Source organism: Lepidochelys olivacea (assembly GCF_965140295.1).
Source record: "Lepidochelys olivacea isolate rLepOli2 genome assembly, chromosome: 1".
Taxonomy (NCBI): Eukaryota; Metazoa; Chordata; order Testudines; family Cheloniidae; genus Lepidochelys; species Lepidochelys olivacea.
Window position 1 is genome coordinate 345,061,374 of NC_140411.1, and position 26,461 is coordinate 345,087,834.

Here is a 26,461-nt window from a genome sequence, read left to right on the forward strand (position 1 = left end):
TAGGAGAAGCACTTGGATACTAAGATATATTCAATTGAGGGACATAAAGGTGTCCAGGACTCTGGAGGTAGCCCCTTTTTTTATGTTTCAGAAAATGTCCTAATTGAGTCTGAGACTTTGAGTGAAGAGCGAGGGTTTCAGTGATGGGGAAAGAGAGGGTGTAATAAAAATCAAAACCTGCTGAGGACCCTCTAGATCTCCCCTAGAAACCTATGAAGTAACAATCTTCGATGGCCATTCCTAGAATCTTGGGTAACAATTTTCATCTGGAAAGTTCTGAAAGGACATAGTAAAATCTAGGCATTGCGTATTTCAGTAGTTGCTTTGCATCCCGTTTGTTTGTGTTTTTTCACACTGCACCCATTTGTTTCTTGTCACGTATAAATATTCTTAAGTGAGCCTGCAACTGCTGGGCAATCAGTTGAGACAAATCTGCTCTCCGTACGATCAGTCTGGAATGGGGCCAGGACTTCCTTAGTCCGGCAAACCCATGGTTTTTCCGTGCTGCCCCACAGTTTGGACTATGGGGGTGGAGTGGGATGTGTGAATACTGAAGTACTGCACTTAAATTTCTCCATGTGGATGCTGTGGGAGTGAGTAAAAAGATTCCTAGTTCGCATTAACATGGTCTTAAAGTGAGTTGGGAATTTTTTAGTTTGTGCCTGCAGTGTTCACACAGGCTCAGCATTTTGCTGCGTACTGCAATTCACGCCTTAGAAGTCTGAGCTGTAGGGCAGCGCAGAAGTAGCCCAGGAGCCTAAACCATTTTTCATCATGTCTTGAAAGGCAATCAGAAAGGAGTATTTTAATTTTGGCAAGGACAAGATTTTATTTTTTTTCCCTTTTTTCCCGCTTGAGAGGTTGCCTTTCCCTGCAATCACTTTCATCCCTTTCCTTTGTTTGGTAGTTGCTCCCTTTCATGCAGTGATATTTGTTTTTGTTTTTTGGTGAGAGCTATTTGCTGTGGTATCAGGTACTTTGGTTCTGGTGTTTCTTTGGAAAGGATTGACTTTTATTTTGATTACAATGTAATCTCTCTCCCCCCCACGTCCTGAACTGGGACAAAACATTCAAGATTTTTTCAGAATGTTTTAGTCCACAAAAAAATTCATTTGGAAATAGCAGTGTTTTGATTTTGAAATTTTAAATTGAAACAAAACATTTTGATGTTCCTGAATTGGAATGTTTAATGTCAGTTAAATAAACTGACCCAAAATGTGTCACTTTTTGAGTCAGTTCAACATTAGGGAGATTTTTATAGTTTTGCATTGCCTCATAGGAGTTATAGAGCAGGTACCTGATGCCCTCTTTCTTCTACGGACTGGACTCCTTGCCCAGACTACGGCTTCTGTGATACATCTGCAGTCATGTGACTTCCATGATACACCACACAGTGTGGTCAAGGGAGATCACGTTGCATCATGAGATGTAGTCTGGCCAGGGAGCCTGCTTCATAGGGAGACTAGGGGCAAGAGGCATCTGAATTACAACTTCTGTGATGCAACGTGGCGGTATAGAAAGATGCAGTTAAGCAAACCAAAATATTTTTACTTGTGTTGAAATGCCAAAATTAAACACCTTGTTTCAGTTTTTCTCTGAGAAAAACTGAAAAAATGTCAATCAGAAATTTCCAGAAAATACATTTTCAGTCAATGATTTTGGACAGAAAATTCCCAGCAAGCTCTAAACATAGTATATTATGTTGACTTGGTATGTTTGGCTTCCTGTATGGAGCTTGTGTATCTACCAAAAAAAAACTTTTTAAAAACAATGCTATTTAGGAGAGGAAGTGAAGTCTAAGTTTAAACTACAGATAGTTACAATTGCACAACTAAAGATCCATCAGGTGAGAATTTGGCTAGGACACAAGTGTCAATATTCCTGTTTTTAAGAGTGCAGTAACACTTTTTTAATTACCACAAGCGGTCAGAGGATATCAGGATTGTAACTAGGGTGACCAGACAGCAAATGTGGAAAAATCGGGACGGGGGTTGGGGGTAAATAGGAGCCTATATAAGAGAGAGACCCAAAAATCAGGACTATCCCTATAAAATCGGGACATATGGTAACTGTGTACATAAAATCAGTGGTGAGCTGGAGCTGGTTTGCACCAATTCACTAGAACCGGTTGTTAAATTTAGAAGCCCTTTTAGAACTGGTTGTCCCTCACGGAACAACCGGTTCTAAAAGGGCTTCTAAATTTAACCGGCCAAAAGTGGCACCTTCGGGGCTGACTCCATGGGTGTTCCAGCCCTGGAGCACCCAAGGGGAAAATTTGCTGGGTGCAGAATACCCACTGACAACTCCCCACCCCACCCCCGGCCGCAGCTCATCTCCGCTCTGTCTCCACCCCTGAACGTGCTGCCCCGCTCTGCTTCTCCCCCTCCCCAGGCTTCCCGCGAATCAGCTGTTCACGCAGGAAGCCGGGGCGGGCTGAGAAGCAGGCTGCGGCTTCCTGTGCAGGCCCAGGGAGATGGAGGTAAGCTGGGGCGGGGGGCTGCGAGGAGGGCTGCCTGTGCTACAGCAGGTAACCGGGGCGGGGGAGGCATGTAGGGGGAACCGCTCCCTGCCCCTGCTCAGCTCTGCCACCCTCGGCTTGAGCGGGAAGCCATCGCCCTCAGCCCTCCCTGGCTTCCTGCCAAACAGCTGATTTGTGGGGTGTGGAGAAGCAGAGCGGGGCGGCACATTCATGGGAAGAGGTGGAGCAGAGGTGAAGTGAGTTGGGACCAGGCGCGGGGCAGGGAGCTGCCGGTGAGTGCTCTGCACCCACCAAATTTTCCTCGTGGGTGCTCCATCCCCGGAGCACCCAGGGAGTCTGCACCTATGGCGCCACTTTTGATGTGATCGGTGGGGGAGCGGCTGTTCCCCCGCCCCTAGGAGCCAGAGGGACCTGCCGGATACTTCCTGGGAGCTGCCCCAGGTAAGCACCTCCGGGACTCCTGACCTCGCCCCCTGGCAGGTCCCTCTGGCTCTTAGGGGCGGGGCGGGATGGGTACCCACTATGGTGGCCCATGAGACCTTCCTGCCCCGTTCTGGGGACAGTCAGGGGATGGGGAGGAGGGTGGATGGGGCAGGGGTTCTGGGGGGGGGGGGCATCAAGGAACGTGGGGGGGTTGGATGGGGCAGGAGTCCCGGAGGGGGGTGGGCAATGCCCCCCTCGTGGGATGAGGAGGGAACAGGTTAAGATTTTGGCAGCTCATCTTTTCATAAAACGGATTAAATGATTCCTTTACTCACTAGTATGATCAGTTGGGATGGAGTTTCTGTACCTCCTGTATCTCTCCATAGTTTCAGATCTATGCTGCAACTTCAGTGTAGAGTCCTCTGTCTTGGCTTGTGTTGTATAGTTAACATAGCTAAATGCTATAGATCTACAGCATTACACTTTATTCATATTAGATCTGCCTACAGACCTGCTGTTCAAATTTTGCCCTGGATTTTGGCATCCTTTGCTCTTCCTAAGAGAAAACATGTCACTTTTCCTTAAAGTGTAACATTTTAATAGCTCTTTCCACTTTTAAAGGGATAGTATCAAATAGTTTAGGCCCCAAAGCTATCTTATTGTACCTTGAAAATTAAGGAGGACGTTCTCCATGTTCCGTAACTGTTCGTGTAGTGCTTCACATTTTCTAAATGTGTGTACTATTTATTCCTTAACCTTCATTAGCAGCTCTCTGCTGCTGTGGGCTTGAACACAGTGTACTTTTGGGGGAATTCTGCAACAAAAAATTAAAAATTCTGTGCAGAAAATTTAGAATTCTTTATATGTCAAAATAACACAATATACACTCCATTCAATTATTTTTGGTAATTTATTTCAAAATATGTTGCAACAAGTATGTCAACAATACAGGTAACAAAAAAGATTTCCCCAGGAGTAGAGTTAAAGAAACCCTTATGACAACCCAGTTAGGGGTTTTTGGAGGGGGTTGTGTGGCACCCCCAGAGCCCAGCCATCTGCATTTCCCCTATCCCCAGAGCCCAGCCACATGGCACCCTTCCATCCCCCCAGAGCCCAATTGCAGCGCACTCTCTTGGCCAGGCACCTGCACCCTCAGAGCCTTTACTCCCTGCATCTTCTTTACTCTCCCGCTGGGGTATGTCGTGTGGTGCAACTCTGCCCTTCCTCACCCTTTGCCCTAGCTGGGTCTCCCAGATCCTCTCCTGTCCCTGGGAGTAGGAGGATCAAGCTGGGTAGCCAGAGCATACAGAGCCTCCATCCCTACTGGGCTGCGCAGTCTGCTCACTGCAAGCTGGGCTCTAGAGTCCAGTGTCCCTTAGTGGTGCTCAGCAGCTCTGCAGCCCCCATTCTGCAGGGGAAACCTGGAACTCTGCACAAATTCTGCATTGCACAGTGGCACAGAATTCCCCCAGGAGTATGTCATGGTATAGACCTGCTGTGGTGGTAGTTCTTACTAGTGCTGCCTGCTGCTGAGGGAAAAGCCAAATGCAGTGAAATTATGTCACTACAGTGTGTTTGCCCAAACTTGGAGTGAGGGCACAAGGGGAGCTCTAAGCAGGCTGCCAGCTAACCTGATGTCCTTGATGTTCGAAATGGGGTGGGAGAGAATAATAGTATTTGATGGGGGGAGTTTTAGGGAGAGAGGTACACAATTGTGGAAGTAAAACTGCCAGAAAGCCAAATTGGTTTCACATGCAATTAGATAGAAATATAGTATGGATGAAAGTTGTGAACCTGGAAAAAGCACCCCACCCCGCCTCCAAGCTTCCAAGAGGTTGTTGCAAATCATGTAAAGTAAAAAATAACCAAACTTGATATCCTCTTTCTTAACCAGGGGGTGGTGGTTCTACTGCTGGTAAAAATGAAATAAACCACATACTTTAAGTATCCCGTACTGCCCTCAGTTTGCCCAGGTAATGTCCATCGGTGTCAAAACCCACTGGCCATTTGAGCTATTGTATTCAGATTCCAGCATTCTGACCCTACTTTTGTCTACCTGTGTACAAGCGTCTAGTCTGTAAAGAGCTGCTGTCTTCATCTTTTTTCCCCACTGCAAGCTGTTCTGAGCCACAGATTAATATGATGTATGGCTGGTAATTTTTCTAACCTTACAGAAAATCAATAACCAAAAATGTGTGTGTAAAGGAAGAGAATTTTATTCTTGTTAAATCATTATTCTCTTTGAGCTAAAAATGCATTCTTTTGAATAGTGTTGTAGGTTTGATCAATAATCTAACAAGTATTTGACATTTATGTATCTTTCTTTTTTTCCCCACCCTCTACCCCTCCAGTTCCACTGTTATCATGGGGGCCCAGCTTCAATTTTAGTATCTGGTATGTTGAACTTAATGGCATTGATGATCCAGATGTGGTCCAACCCTGCCTCAACTGGTACAGCAAGGTAGGCCTGCATTATAAATGACTGTTTGCTTTGAGAGTGGTGTAATCTCAAAACACTGTAAAATTTACTCTTGTGGAATTGCACTATTTCTGTTCTGTTCCGCAGGTATCAACTGTTTAAACAGACATTATTATTTTTATTTATTTTTATTTATTTATTTATTTATTTATTTTTAAAGGCAAGTGCGGAAGCTTGATTTCAGACTTTTTGTCCTATATTACCCTTTCTTTAAAGGGTGTTGTATAAACTTGAACACTTGGTTATTTGAAGTAAATGGACTAGTTGGTTTTCATGGCTTTACACATGCCAGGATAATTGTAGGCATAGGCTTCAGCGTGGTGGGAGAGGGACTAAGTGATCTGTTCTAGGGCACTGCTATAACACAAACCACAGTAAAAGTTGTTGTTCCAGGACAAAACACTCAAGCTTAAACACATAAAGATCTTTGGTGGTGGTTTTCAACTTACATTTCCATGTAAAGTGCTCTATTATAGAGTAATTTCAAATCTTGTCATACTGACCAAGACAAGTGCGTGTATGTAGATGTACATGTTTTCATACACACTTTTGTCTTTGGTCAGTATGGTGAGATGTGATCGTTGTGTACAAGAGAGCAGTTTATATAGAAAACATCAACAAAGTATGTGCTTGTGCATGAACTTGTGCACACACGGTCTCTCTTCTCGGAAACAATAATGGTTGATAATGGTCAATCCAAATAGTAATCCATGCAACTTTTCACCTCCCCTTTCATCTGTCATTCTTCCCGTCACTAGGTTCTTGAATTCTCAGTGTTGTCATTACATCTTTATAATACTTTACTTTGATAGGTCAGCCTCAAACCCTGTTACTTTTATGGACTCTAAATGAAGTTTTATTTAAAAAAAAAAAAAAGTGAAACTCCTCTCCACATTTCCTACTTCAATTAGCCACACTCATCAACATCAGAGCATTTTTCTAGATTGCTTTTGCTTGACTATATTTCCTGTTCTCATTCCTGCATTTGCTAGTGAATAGTAGAACACTTTTGATACTACTTAAACTTTAAGGTTAGCTGCAATGGACTGTTTAACATGATTTCTTTTTTTGCCTTCCTATCCTGGTCTGTAAATTATGAGATGTTTATTAAAAGCCAGTCTACAGCTATACTCTGGGTTGTCTACTTGGACCTTGACAATTATATAAAGAAAAGGAGTACTTGTGGCACCTTAGAGACTAACCAATTTAAATTAGTCTCTAGCATTCATATCGTGATTAAGGCGCCACTTGAATTGTGGGATGATTGTCAAAAAAAAAATGTGCAGCTGAGTTGCAGACAAGCCACAGAAAATTTCAGAAAAGTAATAATGGACCTTAATGGACCTGCTTTATTTGCAGTAATAAAGTCCATTATTACTTTTCTGCAGTTTTCTGCTGTTGGCTGTCCAGGGCTGAGAGTGAGGGCCCCCACTGTCAACATTGCGATGGAAGCTTAATATTGCAGAATCCACAATTTCCACAAATACTGCAAGTTAAACAGGGTCTTCATAATAGTACCCAAAAGCCCCAACCAGGAATGGGGCCCTGTTGTACTAGAAGCTGTACCAGCGAAGATGTGCTCACTGTCTGTGTATAAAAGATCTTGCAGTCTAAGAAGATGAGCAACATATGAAGGGCGGGAGATAATGAAATATATAAAGTGTGTAGTGTATTCATAGCTTTTCTCAATAAAAGCTGTGCTGGACCTCTGCTTGGTGTTTTAAAATAACCATTTATGCTCATAGGAGCATTTCACTGTAAATATTGACCGTCAAAACTAGCAACATTAATTTCAAACTTTATGGACTGAATACATCAAATGTATTAATGCCCTCAGTGGAGTTACACCACGGTTGAATTTGGCCTTATGACTAAACTAGGGAGTTGAATGTGCTCCAGTCTGCTTTTTTATACTTCCATCACTTAATAATTTAGGACTTTTCTATATTGGTTTCACCTTAAAACTCGGTAGATTTTACTGATGTACAAGTGAACACTTCTAAAGTTCTAACTTTAACTCTTAGAAACCAAGATGTTATATGGTGTGTGTGTATATATAGCACTTGGAGGAGAGGAAGGTGATCAGGAAAGGTCAACATGGATTCACCAAGGGCAAGTCATGCCTGACCAACCTGATTGCCTTCTACGATGAGATAAATGGCTCTGTGGATAGCAGTGGACATGATATATCTCAGCTTTAGCAAAGCTTTGATACGGTCTCCCACAGTGTTGTTCTTGTCAGCAAGTACAAAAAGAATGGATTGGATGAATGGTCTATAAGGTGGATAGAAAGCTGGCTAGATCATTGGGCTCAACGGGCAGTGATCAGCGGCTCGATGTCTAGTTGGTATCAAGCAGAGTGCCCCAAGGGTCTGTTCTGGGGCTGGTTTTGTTCAACATCTTCATTAATGATCTGGATGATGGGATGGATTGCACCCTCAGCAAGTTTGTGAATGACACTAAGCTGGGGGGAGAGGTAGATACGCTGGAGCTTTGGGATAGTGTCCAGAGTGAACTAGACAAATTGGAGGATTGGGCTAAAATAAATCTGATGAGGTTCAACAAGGACAGGTGCAGAGTCCTGCACTTAGGATGGAAGAATCGCATGCTCTGCTACAAGCTGGGGACCGACTGGCTAAGCAGCAGTTCTGTAGAAAAGGCCTGGGGATTACAGTGGACAAGAAGCTGGATATGAGTCAACAGTGTGCCCTTGTTGCCAAGAAGGCCAACGGCATATTGCCAGCACATCGAGGGAAGTGATTATTCCCGTCTGTTTGGCACTGATGAGGCCACATCTGGAGTATTGCGTCCAGTTTTGGGCCCTCCACTACAGAAAGGATGTGGACAAATTGGAGAGAGTCCAGCGGAGGGCAACAAAAATGATTAGGGGTCTGGGGCACATGACTTATGAGAAGAGGCTGAGGGAACTGGGGTTATTTAGTCTGCAGAAGAGAAGAGTGAGGTGGGATTTGATAGCAGCCTTCAACTACCTGAAGGGTGGGGGGGTTCCAAAGAGGATGGAGCTCAGCTGTTCTCAGTGGTGGCAGATGACAGAACAAGGAACAGCGGTCTCAAGTTCAGTGGGGGAGGTCTAGGTTGGATATTAGGGAAAAACTGTTTCACTAGGAGGGTGGTGAAGCATTGAAATGGGTTACCTAGGGAAGTGGTGGAATCTCCATCCTTCAAGGTTTTTAAGTTGATGGTTTAGTTGTGGTTGGGCCTGGGGTTGGACTAGATGACCTCGTGAGGTCTCTTCCAACCCTAATGTTCTATGATTCTATGTTGTTTTTTCTTATATTCAGCTATATTTCAAAAGTGCCTATGTGATTTATTCATAGCTTTCAAGGTAAGAAGGAACAATTGTGATCTAGTCTGACCTGTATAACTCAGGCCATAGGACTTCACCAAAATTACTTTTTGAACAAGAGCATACCTGTAATTTAAGTTGGAATTAAAAATAAATAAATCCAGTGGTGGAGGGCCCACTGTGACCCTTGGTAAATTGTTCCAATAATTAATCACCAAGTTTAAAAAAAAAAAAATCACACCTTATTTGTAATCTGAATTAGTCTAATTTCAACTTCTAGCCATTGGCTCATGTTCTACTTTTCTCTGCTTGGTTGAAGAGCCCGTTATTAAATATTTGTTCACCATAAAGGCACATATAGATGGTGATTAAATCACTACTTATCCTTCTCTTTAAGTTAGACTGTTCCCCTTGGGTCTCACTGTAAAGCATGTTCTCCAGTCCCTTAATCATTTTAATTCTCTAAACCCTCTCTGATTTATCAGCATCCTTCTGGAAATGTGGGCACCAAAACTGGACACAGTATTCCAGCAGCAGTTGCACCATTGCCAAATACAGAGCCAAAATAACCTTTCTACTCCTACTTGAGATCCCCCTGTTTATGCATCCAAAGATTTCATTAGGTCTTTAGTCACAGCATCACACTATGAGCTCACGTTCAGCTGATTATCCACCACAACTCTCAAATCTTTCAAAAGTCACTGCTTCCCAGGATAGAATCCCCCATCTTGTAAGTATAGCATATGTTCTTGTTCCTAGATGTATACTTTTACATTTAGCCATATTGAAACGTGCATTGTTTGCTTGTGCCCTGCTACTAAGTGAGCCATATTGCTCTTTATCAGAGATCTGTTCTCTTCACTATTTACTACTCCCCCAATTTTTGTGTCATCTGCAAACTTTCTCTGATTTTTTTCTTCCAGGTTGTGTTAAATAGTGTAGGGACAAGAACTGATCCCTACAGGATCCCACTAGAAACGCACTTGTTTTTTATGATGATTCCTCATTTATAGTTAAATTTTGAGACCTATTAATTAGCCATATTTTAATCCACTTCATGTGTGCCATGTTAATTTTGTATTCTATTTTATTAATCAAAATTTCATGTGGTACTTAGTCAGATGCCTTGCAACCAAACTTGTAATCTCATTAAGGAGATATGGGAGCACAAGTTTCATTGAAAGTGGGTGTGCTAAATTGTTTACACACTTTGGAAAATGTCTCCCTAAATTCCTTCCATCTAATTATTGCTGTTAGCATATTTAAAGCTGATGATAATTAGGGCTGTTGGTTGATCGCAATTAACTCAAGTGATTAACTCAAAAAAAATTAATCGTGATTAATTGCAGTTTTAATCACACTATTAAACAATAGAATAGCAATTGAAATTAATTAAATATTTTGGATGTTTTTCTACATTTTCACATATATTGATTTAAGTTACAACACAGAATACAAATGGTACAGTGCTCACTTTATATTATTTTTTATTACAGATAGTTGCACTGTAAAAATGATAAACAAAATAAATAGTATTTTTCAATTCACCTCATACAAGTACCGTAGCACAATCTCTCTATCGTAAAAGTGTAACTTACAAATGTAGATTTTTGTTACATAACTGCACTCAAAAACAAAACAATATAAAACTTCAGAACCTATAAGTCCACTCAGTTCTACTTCTTGTTCAGCCAATCGCTAAGAGAAACAAGTTTGTTTACATTTACGGGAGATAATACTGCCCGCTTTTTATTTACAGTGTCACCTGAAAGTGAGAGCAGATGTTCGCTTGGCACTTTTGTAGCCAACATTACAAGGTATTTACGTGCCAGATATGCTAAACATTCATATGCCCCTTAATGCTTTGGGCACCATTCCAGAGGACATGCTTCCATGCGATGACACTTGTTTTTTAAAAACAAAAAAGTGTTAATTAAATTTGTGGCTGAACTCTTTGAGGGAGAATTGTATGTCTCCTACTCTGTTTTATCTGCATTCTGCCATATATTTCATGTTATAGCAGTCTCAGATGACCCAGCATGTTGTTCGTTTTAAGAATACATTCTCTGCAGACTTGACACAACGCAAAGAAGGTACCAATGTGAGATTTCTAAAGATAGCTACAGCATTCGACCCAAGAATCGGAAGTGCCTTCCAAAACCTGAGAGGGACAAGGTGTAGAGCATGCTTTCAGGAGTCTTCAAAGAGCAATACTCCGATGCGGAAACTACAGAACCCAAACTACCAAAAAAGAAAATCAACCTTCTGCTGGTAGAATCTGACTCAGATAACGAAAATGAACATGTCAGTCCGCGCTGCTTTGGATTCTTATTGAGCAGAACCAGTCATCAACATGGACCCATGTCTCCTGGAATGGTGGTTGAAGCATGAAGGGACATATGAATCTTTAGCACATCTGGCATTTAAATATCTTGCGATTCTGGCTACAACATTGCCATGCAAACGCCTGTTCTCATGTTCAGGTAACATTGTAAACAAGAAGCAGGCAGCATTATCTTCTGCAAATGTAAACAAACTTATTTGAGCAATTGTCTGAACAAGAAGTAGGACTGAATGGACTTGTAAGCTCTAAAGTTTTACATTTGTTTTATTTTTGAATGCGGTTTTGTACATAATTCTACTTTTGTAAGTTCAACTTTCATAATAGAGATTGCACTACAGTACCTAAGTGAATTAAAAAATACTATTTTTATTTTTACAGTGCAAATATTTATAATATAAAGTAATGTCCATTTTGTATTCTGTGTTGTAATTGTAATCAATATATTTAAAAATGTGGAAAACATAACTTTTTTTATATAAGTAGTATTCTATTTAACAGTGCGATTAATCGCGATTCTTTTTTTAATAGCTTGTCAGCCCTAATGATGATGATCTTCCCTCTCTCTGACAACTAAAACGGTAGCTTTTTCAGATGCTGTATGCTGTCTTTTGAGTTTTGGGTACTGTAACTCACTGGATCTCCTCCAGGCCTTATTGTCAAAATCCTGCACTCTTGGATGGCAGGTGGGCAGCATTGATATACTGGGGGATGAGATGAGGGGGTTGGTGTGAGGGAATAGCCTGCAGTGCTAGTTTTGACATGTACACCAGTTTTTTCCAAATACAGTTATGCAAGACAGCTGGGCTTTTGAGGCTATGGGTTTTCATGCTCTCTGTCTTTGTTTTCAAGTAATGGTGGTTAATGGTCATTGTGTGTGTGTGTGTGTGTATATAGTGTATATTCTGTTTAATACTCTTTTTCCTTATGTTTTTTCACTTAGAGAAGCTGTGACCTACTTACTGTTCTAAAGTATTTTGTGTTATAATTTGATGCTCACATAACTTTGGGAGTGAAGGGTTTTTTCCCACTTTTTTCCATTTTCATGCAGAATTCAGTAGCAGCAAGACCAAAGAGATGATAAAGGAATGGCAGTGATTTTAAAGATTTGGTTTTGTGGTGAAGTGTGCAATCACATCTTGTAACTGTATCAAATTAAATCATCTTAAAGAAAGAAATAGCACATCATTTTGTCTCATCTCATTGGGAGACAGATGCCATGGAAAGTGTATTACGTTTAGTATAGCTTTGTAGGCTATGAACAGTTAACCTGTGCAACATGTATGAGAGCTTCCACTTTCCTGTCATCCCAACAAATTTGTGAGAAATTCCTGCTGGTGCTAGCCAGGGAAATCTACCCTTCTCATAGGTTTTCTTGTGTTCCAGTAGTACCGTGAACAGGAAGCCATTCGTCTATGTCTAAAGCATTTTCGCCAGCACAACTACACTGAGGCTTTTGAATCACTGCAGAAGAAAACCAAGATTGCGCTAGAGCACCCAATGCTGACAGATCTGCATGACAAACTAGTGCTGAAAGGAGACTTTGATGCTTGTGAAGAACTGATAGAAAAAGCTGTAAATGGTAAGTGACTCCAAAGCAGCATCTTGGCTAGAAAGCCTATTGATGTATAAACTCTTTCCATAATGTACATTAAAATGTACACAGCTGTATTGTGATAGCTTTTTGTTTTGCATTATGTAAGGGGAGCTATTCAGTATCTGAAGCATGATGCCTTGTAAACTCTTGCTGGACACATGATTATACTCTGCATGAGAAGAGTTAGTAAAGATTGACAAGATGTACTAACATTTTCCCTTTTCATTCTATTACTTTGAAGCCCCTACCCCCCAAGAGTTTAAAAGGTGCTTCCAGGAACAAGTGAAGACAAGGTCTGTGACCCAGATAGCTGACAACCTAAAGTCAGACAACACTAAAAGAGAATGTAATAAATAAGAGAAGTTGGGAGGAGTGTAAGAGAAGGACAAAATTTCAGTAAGACTCACCAATTAGCAAGGCCATCTCTTCATTATGATAAATTTTGTTAAATTTAGTGGATTGTTCTTTTTAAACCCACCTAGTTGGGCAACACAGCAGAAATAATATTTTAGGAGGGATTTGAATTAGGCTAGTGGCTTTGTGAATGGGAGTAGGGACAATATGCCTTGTAATAGGAGCTTACAGGAGGACACTGAGGTAGGTGCGGGAGAAAGGCTCTGACTTTTGGAGCAGAGGCCCAGTGGCTAGGTTCATTGTAAATAAATTTAAGATAAACCCTTATTTAGCGCTTTATTTAGAGTGCAGAGGGAGCTTGAGTAGCAGAGTTGAAGTGTCTTTTCCCCACACAGTAAGCTTGGAGCACAGCCATGGTTAAAACTCAGCAGTTCCTGACTCTCAGTATTGTGCTCTATGTTCATTTGCTCTCTCTAGGTCAGAGGTGGGGAAACTATGGCCCGTGGGCCACATCCGGCCTGCAAGACTGACCTTGCCTGACCCTTGAGCTCCTGGCTGGGGAGGCTAGCCCCTGGCCCCTCCCCCATAGTCCCCCTTCCCCCAGAGCCTCAGCTTGCCCTGTGGACAGTGCGGCTGGCTCTGTCTGGGTCCCGGGGCTGTGAGCTCTGAGCTGCATGGTAAGGGGGGCAGGGTGGATAAGGGGTAGAGGATCCCGGGGGCAGTTGGATCGGGCAGAAGTTCTGGGGGTTGGGCAGTTGGAGAACAGGGGGGTTGGATAGGGTGTGGGAGTCCTGGGCAGGTTTGTCAGGGGTGGAGGTGTGGCTAGGGGACAGGGAGCAGAGGGGTTGGATAGCGAGTGGGGTCCTGGGGGAGGTGGATTGGGGCAGAGGGTCCTGGGAGCGGTCAGTCAGGGGACAAGGAGTTGGGGGGGTTGAATGGGTCAGGGGTTCTGGGGGAGGCAGTCAAGGGGTGGGAAGTGGGAGGGGGCAAATAGGGGGCGTGGGCCAGGCTGTTTGGGAGTCACAGCCTTCCCTACCTGCCCCTTCATACAATTTTGCACCCCGATGTGGCCCTTGGGCCAAAGTGTGCCCACCTCTGGTCTAGGTGAAACTCCTACTGGCATAATAAAAGAGAATCTTTGAGTAACTCCTTTGACTTCAGTGGCATAATAGCAACGTAGCATGATGGCAAGTCGGGCCCAGAGTTTAGTCTTTCTGGGCTAAACTCTCCTGCTGCTAATAAACACAATTTCCAGAAGTGAGTGTGTGCCTGCTGGCAATATCAGTAATACAGTTTTATCAAAGTAGTGATTGGTTCCTGGGGTATAGTGGGAGTGAAAAGAAGCGTAACTAAAGATAGCCTCATAGTTTGTGTCTCCTTTAAAAATCAAGTATATCAAATAACATGTTCTGTTTACTGTGTGAGATTTTGCTGTGCTGTTTTCCACTCCTCTGGGACTGCTCTGTTTTCTCCAGCCTTCTAGATTGTACTTTTTCTAGGAAGTGTTGAGTACTTTCTCTTGCTTGAACAAATGATTTGTAACTGCTGCAGTGTTCTCCCGCTTATCCAGTGTAGAAGTATTGGCAAAGGACACGATTCCTAGATCCTGTATTTCACTGGTTAACAAATCACTGTTGCTTTCCAGTTTAATAATTTTTTTGTGGTGAACGGTTAACCTGCCTAGTTTCTGACACAGTTTTAAATGTCAGGTTTGCATTGGCTTCTGACATCTATTGGCATAGAGCAATGGCCTTGAACAATTGATTGCTTGCTTCAATTGCACCTATGCAATGTGCAAAAGAACTCTGGCACTCTAACTCTATACCAGGTCTACACTAGAAGAGGTTTGCTGGTATGGCAATACTGGGAAATGCTCCCAGTGTTAGACATAGTGTATACTGGTTCCTTGAGCAAAATAAACTAATCTGGGAAAAGCACTTTTATGTTGGTATAACTGCGTCTACGCTACGGCTTTTGCCAATATAGAAATTTGCTGCTGCTTTTTTTTTTTTTTTAAGGACTTGTAAACTGACACTGTTGGCAAAAGTTTCTGGTGTATACCTGGCGTTTAGGCTATGGCTCTGCTATAGAGAGCTTAGTGACATAGCTGCACTGATGCAGCTCTGCGACTGCAAGCTCTCTACTTGTGTAATTGCTCTAAGATGAGAGAGAGCTTTCCTGTCGACTTAATTAATCCATTTCCAACGAGCGGTGTTAGCTACATCAATGAGAGAAGCTCTCCCACTGACATAGTGCTGTCCACACCGGCCCTTATGTCTGTGTAACTGTGTTGCTTAGGGGGGTGGCTTATTCACACCCCTGAGTGACATAAATTATACCAACATAAGTGGTAGTGTAGACATAGCCGTAGTTAACTTGACACCTGCAGCGTTAGGCATGTTGTGGTCTTGTGTCCTTTGTTCTTGTTCCAGATTATAAAACTATAGTGAGCTATCCCTTTCACTAGCAATCTATTTGAATGACTTAGCATTAATTTTTATTTACACATGCTATTCTACATTCTGTCAGTGATTCTGAAGGGATATTATAAATCTGATATCAATACTTTTATAGTATAATCCTAATATCCAATACCTGGCTAATTGAAGCTCCTAGTTAACTGAAGGTTTGCTGGTGTTGTCAACAGTAATGTTTAACTTGCATTATTCCCTTCTTATCCTCTACTGCTTCCCCTTCTGTTGCTTTGGCCACGTTATCCCTCAACCCCTTCGCTGGCTTCCCTGGCTTTCACATTAGGTTGCAGCTCCTCAATCCCACTTTTCACCCATCTTTCCATCTAGCTTTCCTTCTTTGTGTAGCCACATTACCTGTGTGTAGTTATCCTCACAACTTCCTTGTGAAGTGGGGAAGTAGTATTATCCTGAAGCACATTAAGTGACTTGCCTGAGGTCACACAGGAAGTCTTTGGCAGAGCAGGGAATTGAATCTGTACTTCCAGGGTCCCAGGCTAGTGCCCTGAACCACTGGACTATCCTTCCTGTCATTGACCTTCAAGGCCAAACAACTTCATTCTGGCCTACTATGTTTCATTCTGGACTTCTACCACCACCTGCTCACCAAGCTCTTTTATACTCTCATGCTGTCTTCTGTGTTTGAAATGCCTTCTCATGCACCTCACTCTTAAGTTCCCTGCTTAAAACTTTTGTGAAACCTTTCTACAGTAATTTCTTCTTACGCAGAATTTGGGGCGTTTTCATTCCTGAACTCTTGTCCTGTGTATTAGCTTTTCAAATAAGTCTGTTTTGGTCAGTATAGTGTTGTGTATACTTCCAATGATGTGCAAATGTACATGTAAAGAGAAATATATATATAAATGCGCAGTTAACTTTCAAGGCTTTCAGAGACTCTGAACTCTCCTGGACATTACATAGCCTAAACCTGGGCATATGAACTTTTGACTGCATGTTGATCTTGAGGTTCATGGCCTTAACTTCATTTCACCACTACATTTTTCTTAACACGGATGCCGCAGTTAGTTTAGCACAAATTGACTTAAATAGGGAGCAAATATTTGTAACGCTAGATTTTAAAGTGTGACATGCCATACCTCTTGCAGGTGGTCACCATATTATTAGATGGCAAGAATGGGTCTGCATGGATGAGAATGAATTTTAGTGGAAGTAGATTTTTTTTTTTTTGTATTCCTAGTGCTGAACACTGATGCCTTCCACCCTACCTCACTGGATAATTTCTTTTGAGAACTTTTTGGCAGGCAATCACTCTCTTCCCACAGATTCTTAGGACTTCCTCATGTGCATTATGCTCAGAAAATGGGCATATTGAACTCTGACAACTGGTTGACTGCCTCTCAAAAATAAAAGGTTCCCTAAATCTCAATTGGGTGCTCAGACATAGCTCAAATACCTCACATTTGGATTCATTCCTGCATCTTGCAGACAGCCTACACTCTGAGAGACAAGTCTGGTTAATATTCCTGTACAGCAAATGCAGAATCCAAGTTTCTTAATGGAACTGCATGAAACTACTGCAAAACATACTTACAGATTAGATTTCTCCGTGCAAGCTACAGGTAGTGTTCTGGTTTCACTTTTTTTCAAGGAGGTGTTCCATCTGGCTGTTTTCATGTCAATATCTGATGTCTGATCATCCACTAAGTCACTAGCGAAAAGTCTTATAATATTTGTTGACTGTGCTCAAAGTGCTTAGGGTGTATAAGAAGGGAATGGTTGAATCTTCCTGGAAGTTCTAGATGCACTGCAGTTTTGAGGGGCAATACTAAGCCATGCATACTCCCTTCATTTGGTTATTCTGTAAAATCTCTTGCTACATAACATTCAACTGGCTGACAAAATAAAGTCTCTAATATTAGTAAATTGTACCTAACTGATGATTAACCTGTAATCTCTAGGAGTTGGATGTTACTGTATGCAAAATGCATCACAGTGTAGGTGTAAAGGAGTTAATAGATAATGGTACATAATGAATAATCTTTGGACATAATTGTAGAGTAGACGTGGGCATTGACCCATGTGAAAGGCCTCATGGGCTCTAGAAATTGATTTTCCTTTAAAACTAGTAAGCGCTCTTAAAATTGTTTGTGCAATGGAGTTGAAAATATTGTTCTAAACCACTGTTACTGTTTCATTGGAAACAGATGATAAAAACCTAATCTGGCCTAGATCTGATCCTTCACAGGGCCTGTGCAGTACGTTGTCTTTCTTTAGACGTGTCAGGTCAGTTTAGCTGATAAAACAAGAACTATGAGCAAGGTACGAGAATAGATCAGATACCCGGTAGGAGATCCACCTAGGCCCCTTTCTGCCTATGTGCCAAACCACTAGTGAGTGGTTCAGCTTCCAAAACAAGCCACTGCTGATTTATAGCACAAGTAGAATGAATGTGGAACTGCTCCCAGCTGAAAGAAACATTTCTGGGAAGAGAGCTGGAGTATCTCCAAACCAGTGTCCCATGGAAGAAAAGAAGCATTATTAAAAGAAGCTGAAGGCACAGCAGGGGAGAAGTGTTGTTGTCTTGACAAGTGCAGCCTGTGGGCGTTGAGTATGAGAGAGAAGTTAAAACCACCCTTTTCAGGTCATATGGTGCAATTCATCCTCTTGTTCTGTGTGTCCAATAATCTGTTTGCTGCCAAAGGGATTGATGATGCTGTTTAGCTCCTTTCTTGAAGACCAAACCATCCTAATGTTCCGTAAAAGAATGTTGTTTTTTTCTACCTGTTTGTGGCTAGTAAAATGTGTCTGATTCTGTTAATGTGGAATTTTTTACTAGCGTCAAATAACAGAACATATACTGTGCATGTATCTCTGGAGCGAATCAAAATGCCTGAAAACATTTGAAAGTTTTTTTTTTCTAGCTAGAATTGACCAACGTAACTCTTGTTTGAGTTTGTAAATGCTGTGTAGTGTTTGGGGAGACCAGACTTCAGAACCTTAGACCGCTCAGCCTCTTCCAGGAAGCACTCATTGACTTACAGAATTAAGCATATAATTAAACCTAGATCTCAATCCTGACAAATTAAGACCAGAAAAAAATTAAAAATATGATGTGGAGAAAGTTTGTCATGTACAACACATAATTAAGAGCTTATACAGTTTTGATTTTAATTTTTCCACTTAGAGCCATCTGGGGTAGGTAAATACACTTCTGAATTTACAGCTGTATTTTTAGGAAGTGGATGCCTATCAGCTAAGTTCATAACTTCTAAAGTCCTTGCCTTACCCCAAGATGCCTGGGCTCCTGAATAGGGAAAAATACCCCCCCCAACCACCCCAGACTGATGGTCTCCACACTTTTAAAAAAAAAAAAAAAAAAAAAAGGGTAGGGATGAATAAGTGAGTGTTAGAGTAACAGCCATGTTAGTCTGTATTCGCAAAAAGAAAAGGAGTACTTGTGGCACCTTAGAGACTAACCAATTTATTTGAGCATAAGCTTTTGTGAGCTACAGCTCACTTCATCGGATGCATACTGTGGAAAATACAGAAGATGGTTTTTATACACACAAACCATGAAAAAATGGGTGTTTATCACTACAGAAGGTTTTCTCCCCCCCCCCCCCCACACACACACTCTCCTGCTGGTAATAGCTTATCTAAAGTGATCACTCTCCTTACAATGTGTATGCTAATCAAGGTGGGCCATTTCCAGCACAAATCCAGGTTTTGTGCTGGAAATGGCCCACCTTGATTATCATACACATTGTAAGGAGAGGTTTCAGAGTAGCAGCCGTGTTAGTCTGTATTCGCAAAAAGAAAAGGAGGACTTGTGGCACCTTAGAGACTAACCAATTTATTAGAGCATAAGCTTTCGTGAGCTACAGCTCACTTCCTCAGATGCATATCGTGGAAACTGCAGCAGGCTTTATATATACACAGAGAATAGATAAGCTATTACCAGCAGGACAGTGGGGTGGGAATAGGTATTGTTTCATATTCTCTGTGTATATATAAAGCCTGCTGCAGTTTCCACGATATGCATCTGAGGAAGTGAGCTGTAGCTCACGAAAGCTTATGCTCTAATAAATTGGTTAGTCTCTAAGGTGCCACAAGTCCTCCTTTTCTTATTGTAAGGAGAGTGATCACTTTGGATAAGCTATTACCAGCAGGAGAGTGGGGGGTGGGGGGGAGAAAACCTTCTGTAGTGATAAACACCCATTTTTTCATGGTTTGTGTGTATAAAAACATCTTCTGTATTTTCCACAGTATGCATCCGATGAAGTGAGCTGTAGCTCACAAAAGCTTATGCTCAAATGAATTGGTTAGTCTCTAAGGTGCCACAAGTACTCCTTTTCTTTAAGTGGGTGTTAAGTTTTTTTGTTTAGATTTATAAACTTCATCCTGTGGTTCAGGAAGCATGTATATAATCTAACCCTGTATAAATTTGCTTTTTATCAAGGGCCCCAAAAGACCAGTCCCATTTTTGTGTCCCTGCCCCCTCCTCTCCAAAAAGAAGGGGGGGGGGGAAGTCCACCAACAAAAAACACCCTCAGGTAAACCGAGGAGAGAGATGGGATTTAAGACTAATTTACTTTTCTAGTTTGATCCAGTGCCTGTTTCTTCTCAGCATTTACAGCAGTCTGCCTTTGCCTTTTTTTCTTAGATGAAGCTCTGGAGACACCATCTGACGCAGTTTCAGCTCAACATGAGCCGAAATGGCTGAATTTATAAGCACTTGCAACTTTCTCCCTTCTTGCTTAAATAACGGAAATAGAACCCATTCTTAATTAAAACCTGTCACGCTACAGATTTATGGATAACTGGCATGACATGGCAATCAAGCTAGGTTGATTCTTGATTGATATAGTGACTAATGTTTACTCTCTTTATTTTGTCAAAATACAAATTGAATCAGGTATGATTTTTGAAAATGTTATTAGAAACTGACATGCATATGACAGTTGTTTGAAGAGAGCTCTAGAGTAGCAGTTAGGTTTGAGTGAGAGCATCTTACTTTAATCTGAAAAATTTCTGCTACAACATAATGTAACTGCCAACATTACATGCAGCAATAAGTTGTTTTTCCTGTGTTTGCAGATGGCTTGTTCAATCAGTACATCAGTCAGCAGGAATACAAACCGCGGTGGGGTCAGATTATCCCCAAAAGTACCAAAGGTAAGAGTCTAAATGGAAACACTGTTAAAAATTACCCATGCATTAGTAACTGCCACTATAGTAATTTGTGGATACAGTGCATGAAGGTGATAAAAGGTAGGTTATAGGACAGCTTAATCCTGCTTTTTACAGGTGCAACTGATGTCATTTACTTTTCACTCTGGCACGATGCATTTATCTTCAGATACTAAAATAATTATGTGAATGTACAGTTCAGTAAGGAACCGTTCACAAAACAGTAGCTTTAAACCAAAAGTTATACAAGATGGCTTTTCTGGGGTGGTGGAGTAGCATTTAAGGTGCCATTCTAGCTGACTTGTCTTCAGGCAGTTCTGAGGCTGCTCTTTATCATGCTGGGAACTGAACTAGCCTTTGGCTGTCCCCAGCATTGGGGGCTGCAAAGGTTGGTTTAAGCTCAACGGTTTTTATGGACCTGAGGATATGTTTTCACATCCAGGGACTGTTAAGGTCTCCTCTTGCAAGAGACTCCATGTACTGAATGAGAGCATTGTATTCACTGATTTACATATGACAATGATTTTTCTCTGGAAGATAGACACAAAAAGCAATTGGACAATTAAAAAAAAACATCTTGGTTGCTTTGAGTATAAACATGCTGTTCTCCAGATAATTGCTATGTATGTTTTGAATGTTTGAAGGACTGTGGGCTATTTAAGTTGTGCTGCCTCCACTCAGCTTTTATGGCATGAATGAATGAATTATAATTTTTTAAAAAATAATGTATAATAGAAAATCTTTCCTTTGTCTTTAACTAGGTGATGGAGAAGACAGCAGACCAGGAATGAGAGGAGGCCATCAGATGGTCATTGATGTACAGACAGGTGAATGGTCATTTATTCTTTAAGAAGAAAGTTCTGTCCTATTTTTATTTTGGGACTTAATTATGTTGAGTGGATACCAGCTCAGTTATAAATATGCAAACGTATCTGGTTCCTTTGTATATTATTTTTTTCTATTAGTGTTTGGACAAAACTCTGCTCTTAGTGCATCTAGATTGTTGTTCTGCTTTCCCTCTGTGGAGCCCTACTCCACTTTTCTAGATTTCAGTCTGCTTGTTTTGTTGATGCAGGAGTGACTTCTTTCATAGGTGAGCTGATGTTTGGGTTGGGGGAGGATGTGTTACAGGTGCCCTTTTCGCCCCTACCTGCTGCAGGTCTTAAGGCTAGAAGCAGTCTCAGCCTTTGCTGGCCAAGTATTACTGGTCCCTAACTCACACTGATAACCTAGGAACCTTCTAATTAAGAGCCAGGGGTTTTTCCTGAGAAAGGGAGCTGGGGATCTTAAAACTTAAGCAATCATTTTTTTTAAAATGATGGGCCATGTGCTATGAGCCCCACTTTTCTAGGAACTTACTCCTCGGGGAATTCTGCACCAAAACATTTAAAATGGTGCACAATATTTTAAAATTCTGCATATTTTATTTGTCAAAATGCAGTATAATCATGCTGGCTTCAATTATTTAGGTAGTTTATATAAACTACAATACAATGGATGGAGAATGGGAGTGGGGAGCATTGGAGGAAATCCCCAAACCTCCTTGCCTAATCATAGGATTGGAAGGGACCTCAAGAGGTAATCTAGTCCAGTGCCCTGCACTCATGGCAGGACTAAGTGTTATCTAGACCATCCCTGACAGGTGTTTGTCCAACCTGCTCTTAAAAATCTGCAATGATGGAGATTCCACAATCTCCCTAGGCAATTTATTCCAGTTCTTAACCACCCTGACAGGAAAAACTTCCTAATGTCCAACGTAAACCTGCAATTTAAGCCCATTGCTTCTTGTCCTATTCTCAGAGGTTAAGAACAATTTTTCTCTCTCCCCCTTTTAACAACCTTTTCACTGTGGCTGTCTAATTGTAATAAATATACAAATCCCTACCCTGTAGCTACTTTGTATTGCTATGGAGGAAGAAAACCTGTTAGGTTCCATGTAAACACACAAGAATGGTACAGTCCCTGCCACAAATAACTTAGTCTGTCAAAGGGTAGAGGAAAGGGGGATGCAAGTAGGATGGTTAGGGTTTTGAGTGACCATATCTTGATAGGTTGATATGTAATAAAATACACTGTCTTCAATTGCTGGTTACCCTTGCTGTTACCAGTCAAAAGACTTCATGTTGCCCTCAACTCCTTATTTAAATACTCCTAACAAACATGGTTTCTAACCTTCTCTCTACCTAACCCATACGATTAATACAGTGAAATAAAGGTGACTTACAGTTAGTGGGGAGAGGGGACGGGTGCCAAGCCTTTGGGTACATCTGGACTACAGGTCGGGGTGCAGTTTGCAGCTTCTGTAGTTGTGCGTGCACTAGCTTTAATCTAACTAGGTTGCTAAAAATAGCAGTGAGGACGTGGCAGTGCGGGCTGCACGAGCCTGTTTTACCCCTATGGGTAGGTACTTGTGCTGCCTGCACTGAAGACCATGCTGCCTGCCACGTCCTCACTACTAGTTTTAGCGGGTTAGCTGGATTAAAGCTACCATGGGTATGTCCATGAAAGCTTTCAAATCATACCCCCAGCTACAGTGTGATACCCTTTGAGGGGCAAGGAGGAATGTGGGATTATTATTGAAAATCTGGGGGAGCTGAGAGTGGCTATATTGGTTGTGGGCATATAGATAGAGAGTTGAAGGCTGTAGCAAGTTGAGGTGCATGGGCATGAGGACAGAATACAACTAGGGCTGTCAAAATAACTAGGGCTGTTGATTGATTGCAGTTAACTCACGGGATTAACTCAAAAAATTAATCTCTGTTAATTGCAGTTTTAATTGCACTGTTAAACAATAGCATACCAATTAAAATTTTACATATTTTGGATGTTTTTCTACATTTTCCTATATATTGTATTCTGTTGTAATTGAAATCAAAGTGTATATTTTTGATTACAAATATTTGCACTGTAAAAATGATAAGAAATAGCATTTTTCAGTTCACCTCATACAAGTACTGTAGTGCGATCTTTTTGTTGTGAAAGTGCAATTTACAAATGTAGATGTTTTTGTGTGACATAACTGCACTCAAACAAAACAATGTAAAACTTCAGAGCCTACAAGTCCACCCAGTCCTACTTCTTGTTTAACCAATCGCTAAGGCAAACAAGTTTGTTTACATTTACAGGAGATAATGCTGTCCTCTTATTTACAATGTCACCAGAAAGTGAAAACAGGCATTTGCATGGCATTTTTGTAGCCAACATGGCAAGGTATTTACGTGCCATATATGCTAAACATTTGTACGCCCCTTCATGCTTTGTCCATCATTCCAGAGGACATACTTCCATGCTGATGACGCTTGTTGGGGAAAAAAAGTTAATTAAATTTGTGACTGAACTCCTTGGGGGAGAATTTTATGTCCCCTGCTCTGTTTTACCCGCATTCTGCCATATATTTCCTGTTATAGAAGTATCAGATGATGGCCCAGCGCAAGTTGTTCATTTTAAGAACATTTTCACTGTAGATTTCACAAAATGCAAAGAAGGTACCAATGTGAGATTTCTAAAGATAGCTACAGCACTTGACCCAAGGTTTAAGAATCTGAAGTGCCTTCCAAAATCTGAGAGGGGTGAGGTGGTAGAGCATGTTTTCAGAAGTCTTAAAAGAGCAACACTGCAATGCGGAAACTACAGAACCTGAACCACCAAAAAAGAAAATCAATCTTGTGCTGGTGGAATCTGACTTAAATAATGAAAATGAACATGTCAGTCCGCACTGCTTTGGATTCTTATTGAGCAGAACCCGTCATCAGCATGGACGCATGTCCCCTGGAATGGTGGCCGAAGCATGAAGGGACATATGAATCTTTCGCGCATCTGGCAATAAAGATTGTAAATATCTTGCAATTCCGGCTATAACAGTGCCATGAGAACGCCTGTTCTCACTGTCAGGTGACACTGTAAACAAGAACCTGGCAGTATTATCTCCTGCAAATGTAAACAGACTTGTTTGTCTGAGCGATTGTCTGAACGAGAATTAGGACTGAGTGGACTTGCAGGCTCTAAAATTTTACATTGTTTTATTTTTGAATGCAGTTTTTTGTACATAATTCTACATTTGTAAGTTCAACTTTCATGATAAGGCGATTAAACTACAGTACTTGTATTAGGTGAATTGAAAATTTCTGTTTTTTTTACAGTGCTTGTAATCAAAAATAAAGTGAGCACTGTACACTTTGTATTGTATTGTAATTGAAATCAATATATTTGAAAATGTAGAAGGCATCCAGAAATATTTAAATGGTATTCTATTGTTTAACAGTGCAATTAATTTTTTTAATCGCTTGACAGCCCTAAAAATAACTTTCCTGTTCACCATGAATTTTTATTATGGTTTCCTGAGTTGATAAAGTTCTAGACCTTTGTCATCCAATATATAATTATTGCCCCAGAGAGGAAGTACTCCGTTTGTATGAGGCTGGCAAACATTCTTCTTGGAGAGAGGTAGAAGAATCTGAGGAAGATCTATGAAGATAAGTTTGCCTCGTTAGATTTCCGATGAAGTGAGCTGTAGCTCACGAAAGCTTATGCTCAAATTGGTTAGTCTTTAAGGTGCCACAAGTACTCCTTTTCTTTTTGCCTCATTAGAGATTGTGTTGAGAGAAGCACTACCATGTGAAACGAAAGCTGTGATGCGCACTCTAGTGGCCATAGAATATAGTTTTCAAGATTGAATGCTTATTTCAAAGCAGGAGGAGTGATGCTAATACAAATCATAGAATCATAGAATATCAGGGTTGGAAGGGACCTCAGGAGGTCATCTAGTCCAACCCCCTGCTCAAAGCAGGACCAGTCCCCAATTAAATCATCCCAGCCAGGGCTTTGTCAAGCCTGACCTTAAAAACTTCTAAGGAAGGAGATTCTACCACCTCCCTAGGTAATGCATTCCAGTGTTTCACCACCCTCCTAGTGAAAAAGATTTTCCTAATATCCTCCCCCACTGCAACTTGAGACCATTACTCCTTGTCCTGTCCTCTTCAACCACTGAGAATAGTCTAGAACCATGCTCTCTGGAACCACCTCTCAGGTAGTTGAAAGCAGCTATCAAATCCCCCCTCATTCTTCTCTTCTGCAGACTAAATAATCCCAGTTCCCTCAGCCTCTCCTCATAAGTCATGTGTTCCAGACCCCTAATCATTTTTGTTGCCCTCCGCTGGACGCTTTCTATTTTTTCCACATCCTTCTTGTGGTGTGCGGCCCAAAACTGGACACAGTACTCCAGATGAGGCCTCACCAATGTCGAATAGAGGGGAATGATCACGTCCCTCGATCTGCTCGCTATGCCCCTACTTATACATTCCAAAATGCCATTGGCCTTCTTGGCAACAAGGGCACACTGCTGACTCATATCCAGCTTCTTGTCCACTGTCACCGCTAGGTCCTTTTCCGCAGAACTGCTGCCTAGCCATTCGGTCCCTAGTCTGTAGCTGTGCATTGGGTTCTTCCGTCCTAAGTGCAGGACCCTGCACTTATCCTTATTGATACCTCATCAGATTTCTTTTGGCCCAATCCTCCAATTTGTCTAGGTCCCTCTGTAGCCTATCCCTGCCCTCCAGCGTATCTACCACTCCTCCCAGTTTAGTATCATCCGCAAATTTGCTGAGAGTGCAATCCACACCATCCTCCAGATCGTTTATGAAGATATTGAACAAAACGGGCCCCAGGACGGACCCCTGGGGCACTCCACTTGACACCGGCTGCCAACTACACATGGAGCCATTGATCACTACCCGTTGAGCCCGACAATCTAGCCAACTTTCTACCCACCGTATAGTGCATTCATCCAGCCCATACTTCTTTAACTTGCTGACAAGAATACTGTGGGAGACCGTGTCAAAAGCTTTGCTAAAGTCAAGAAAC

At 41.6% G+C, this 26,461-nt stretch overlaps 1 protein-coding gene across 2 annotated transcripts in view; it reads left to right on the plus strand.

Moving 5' to 3' along the window:
• Window positions 1-26,461, plus strand: part of MKLN1 (muskelin 1) — a 184,407-nt gene that overhangs the window by 58,041 nt on the left and 99,905 nt on the right. Inside the window, exons 5-8 of one of the 2 annotated variants that reach the window (XM_084630954.1) lie at window positions 5,254-5,363; window positions 12,419-12,611; window positions 20,510-20,587; window positions 21,364-21,429. In XM_084630954.1, the coding sequence (XP_084487080.1) occupies window positions 5,254-5,363; window positions 12,419-12,611; window positions 20,510-20,587; window positions 21,364-21,429 (447 nt within the window). Of the gene's footprint in view, window positions 1-5,253; window positions 5,364-12,415; window positions 12,612-20,509; window positions 20,588-21,363; window positions 21,430-26,461 lie in introns of those variants that run through there. The other variant, XM_084630955.1, reaches the window with a different exon arrangement.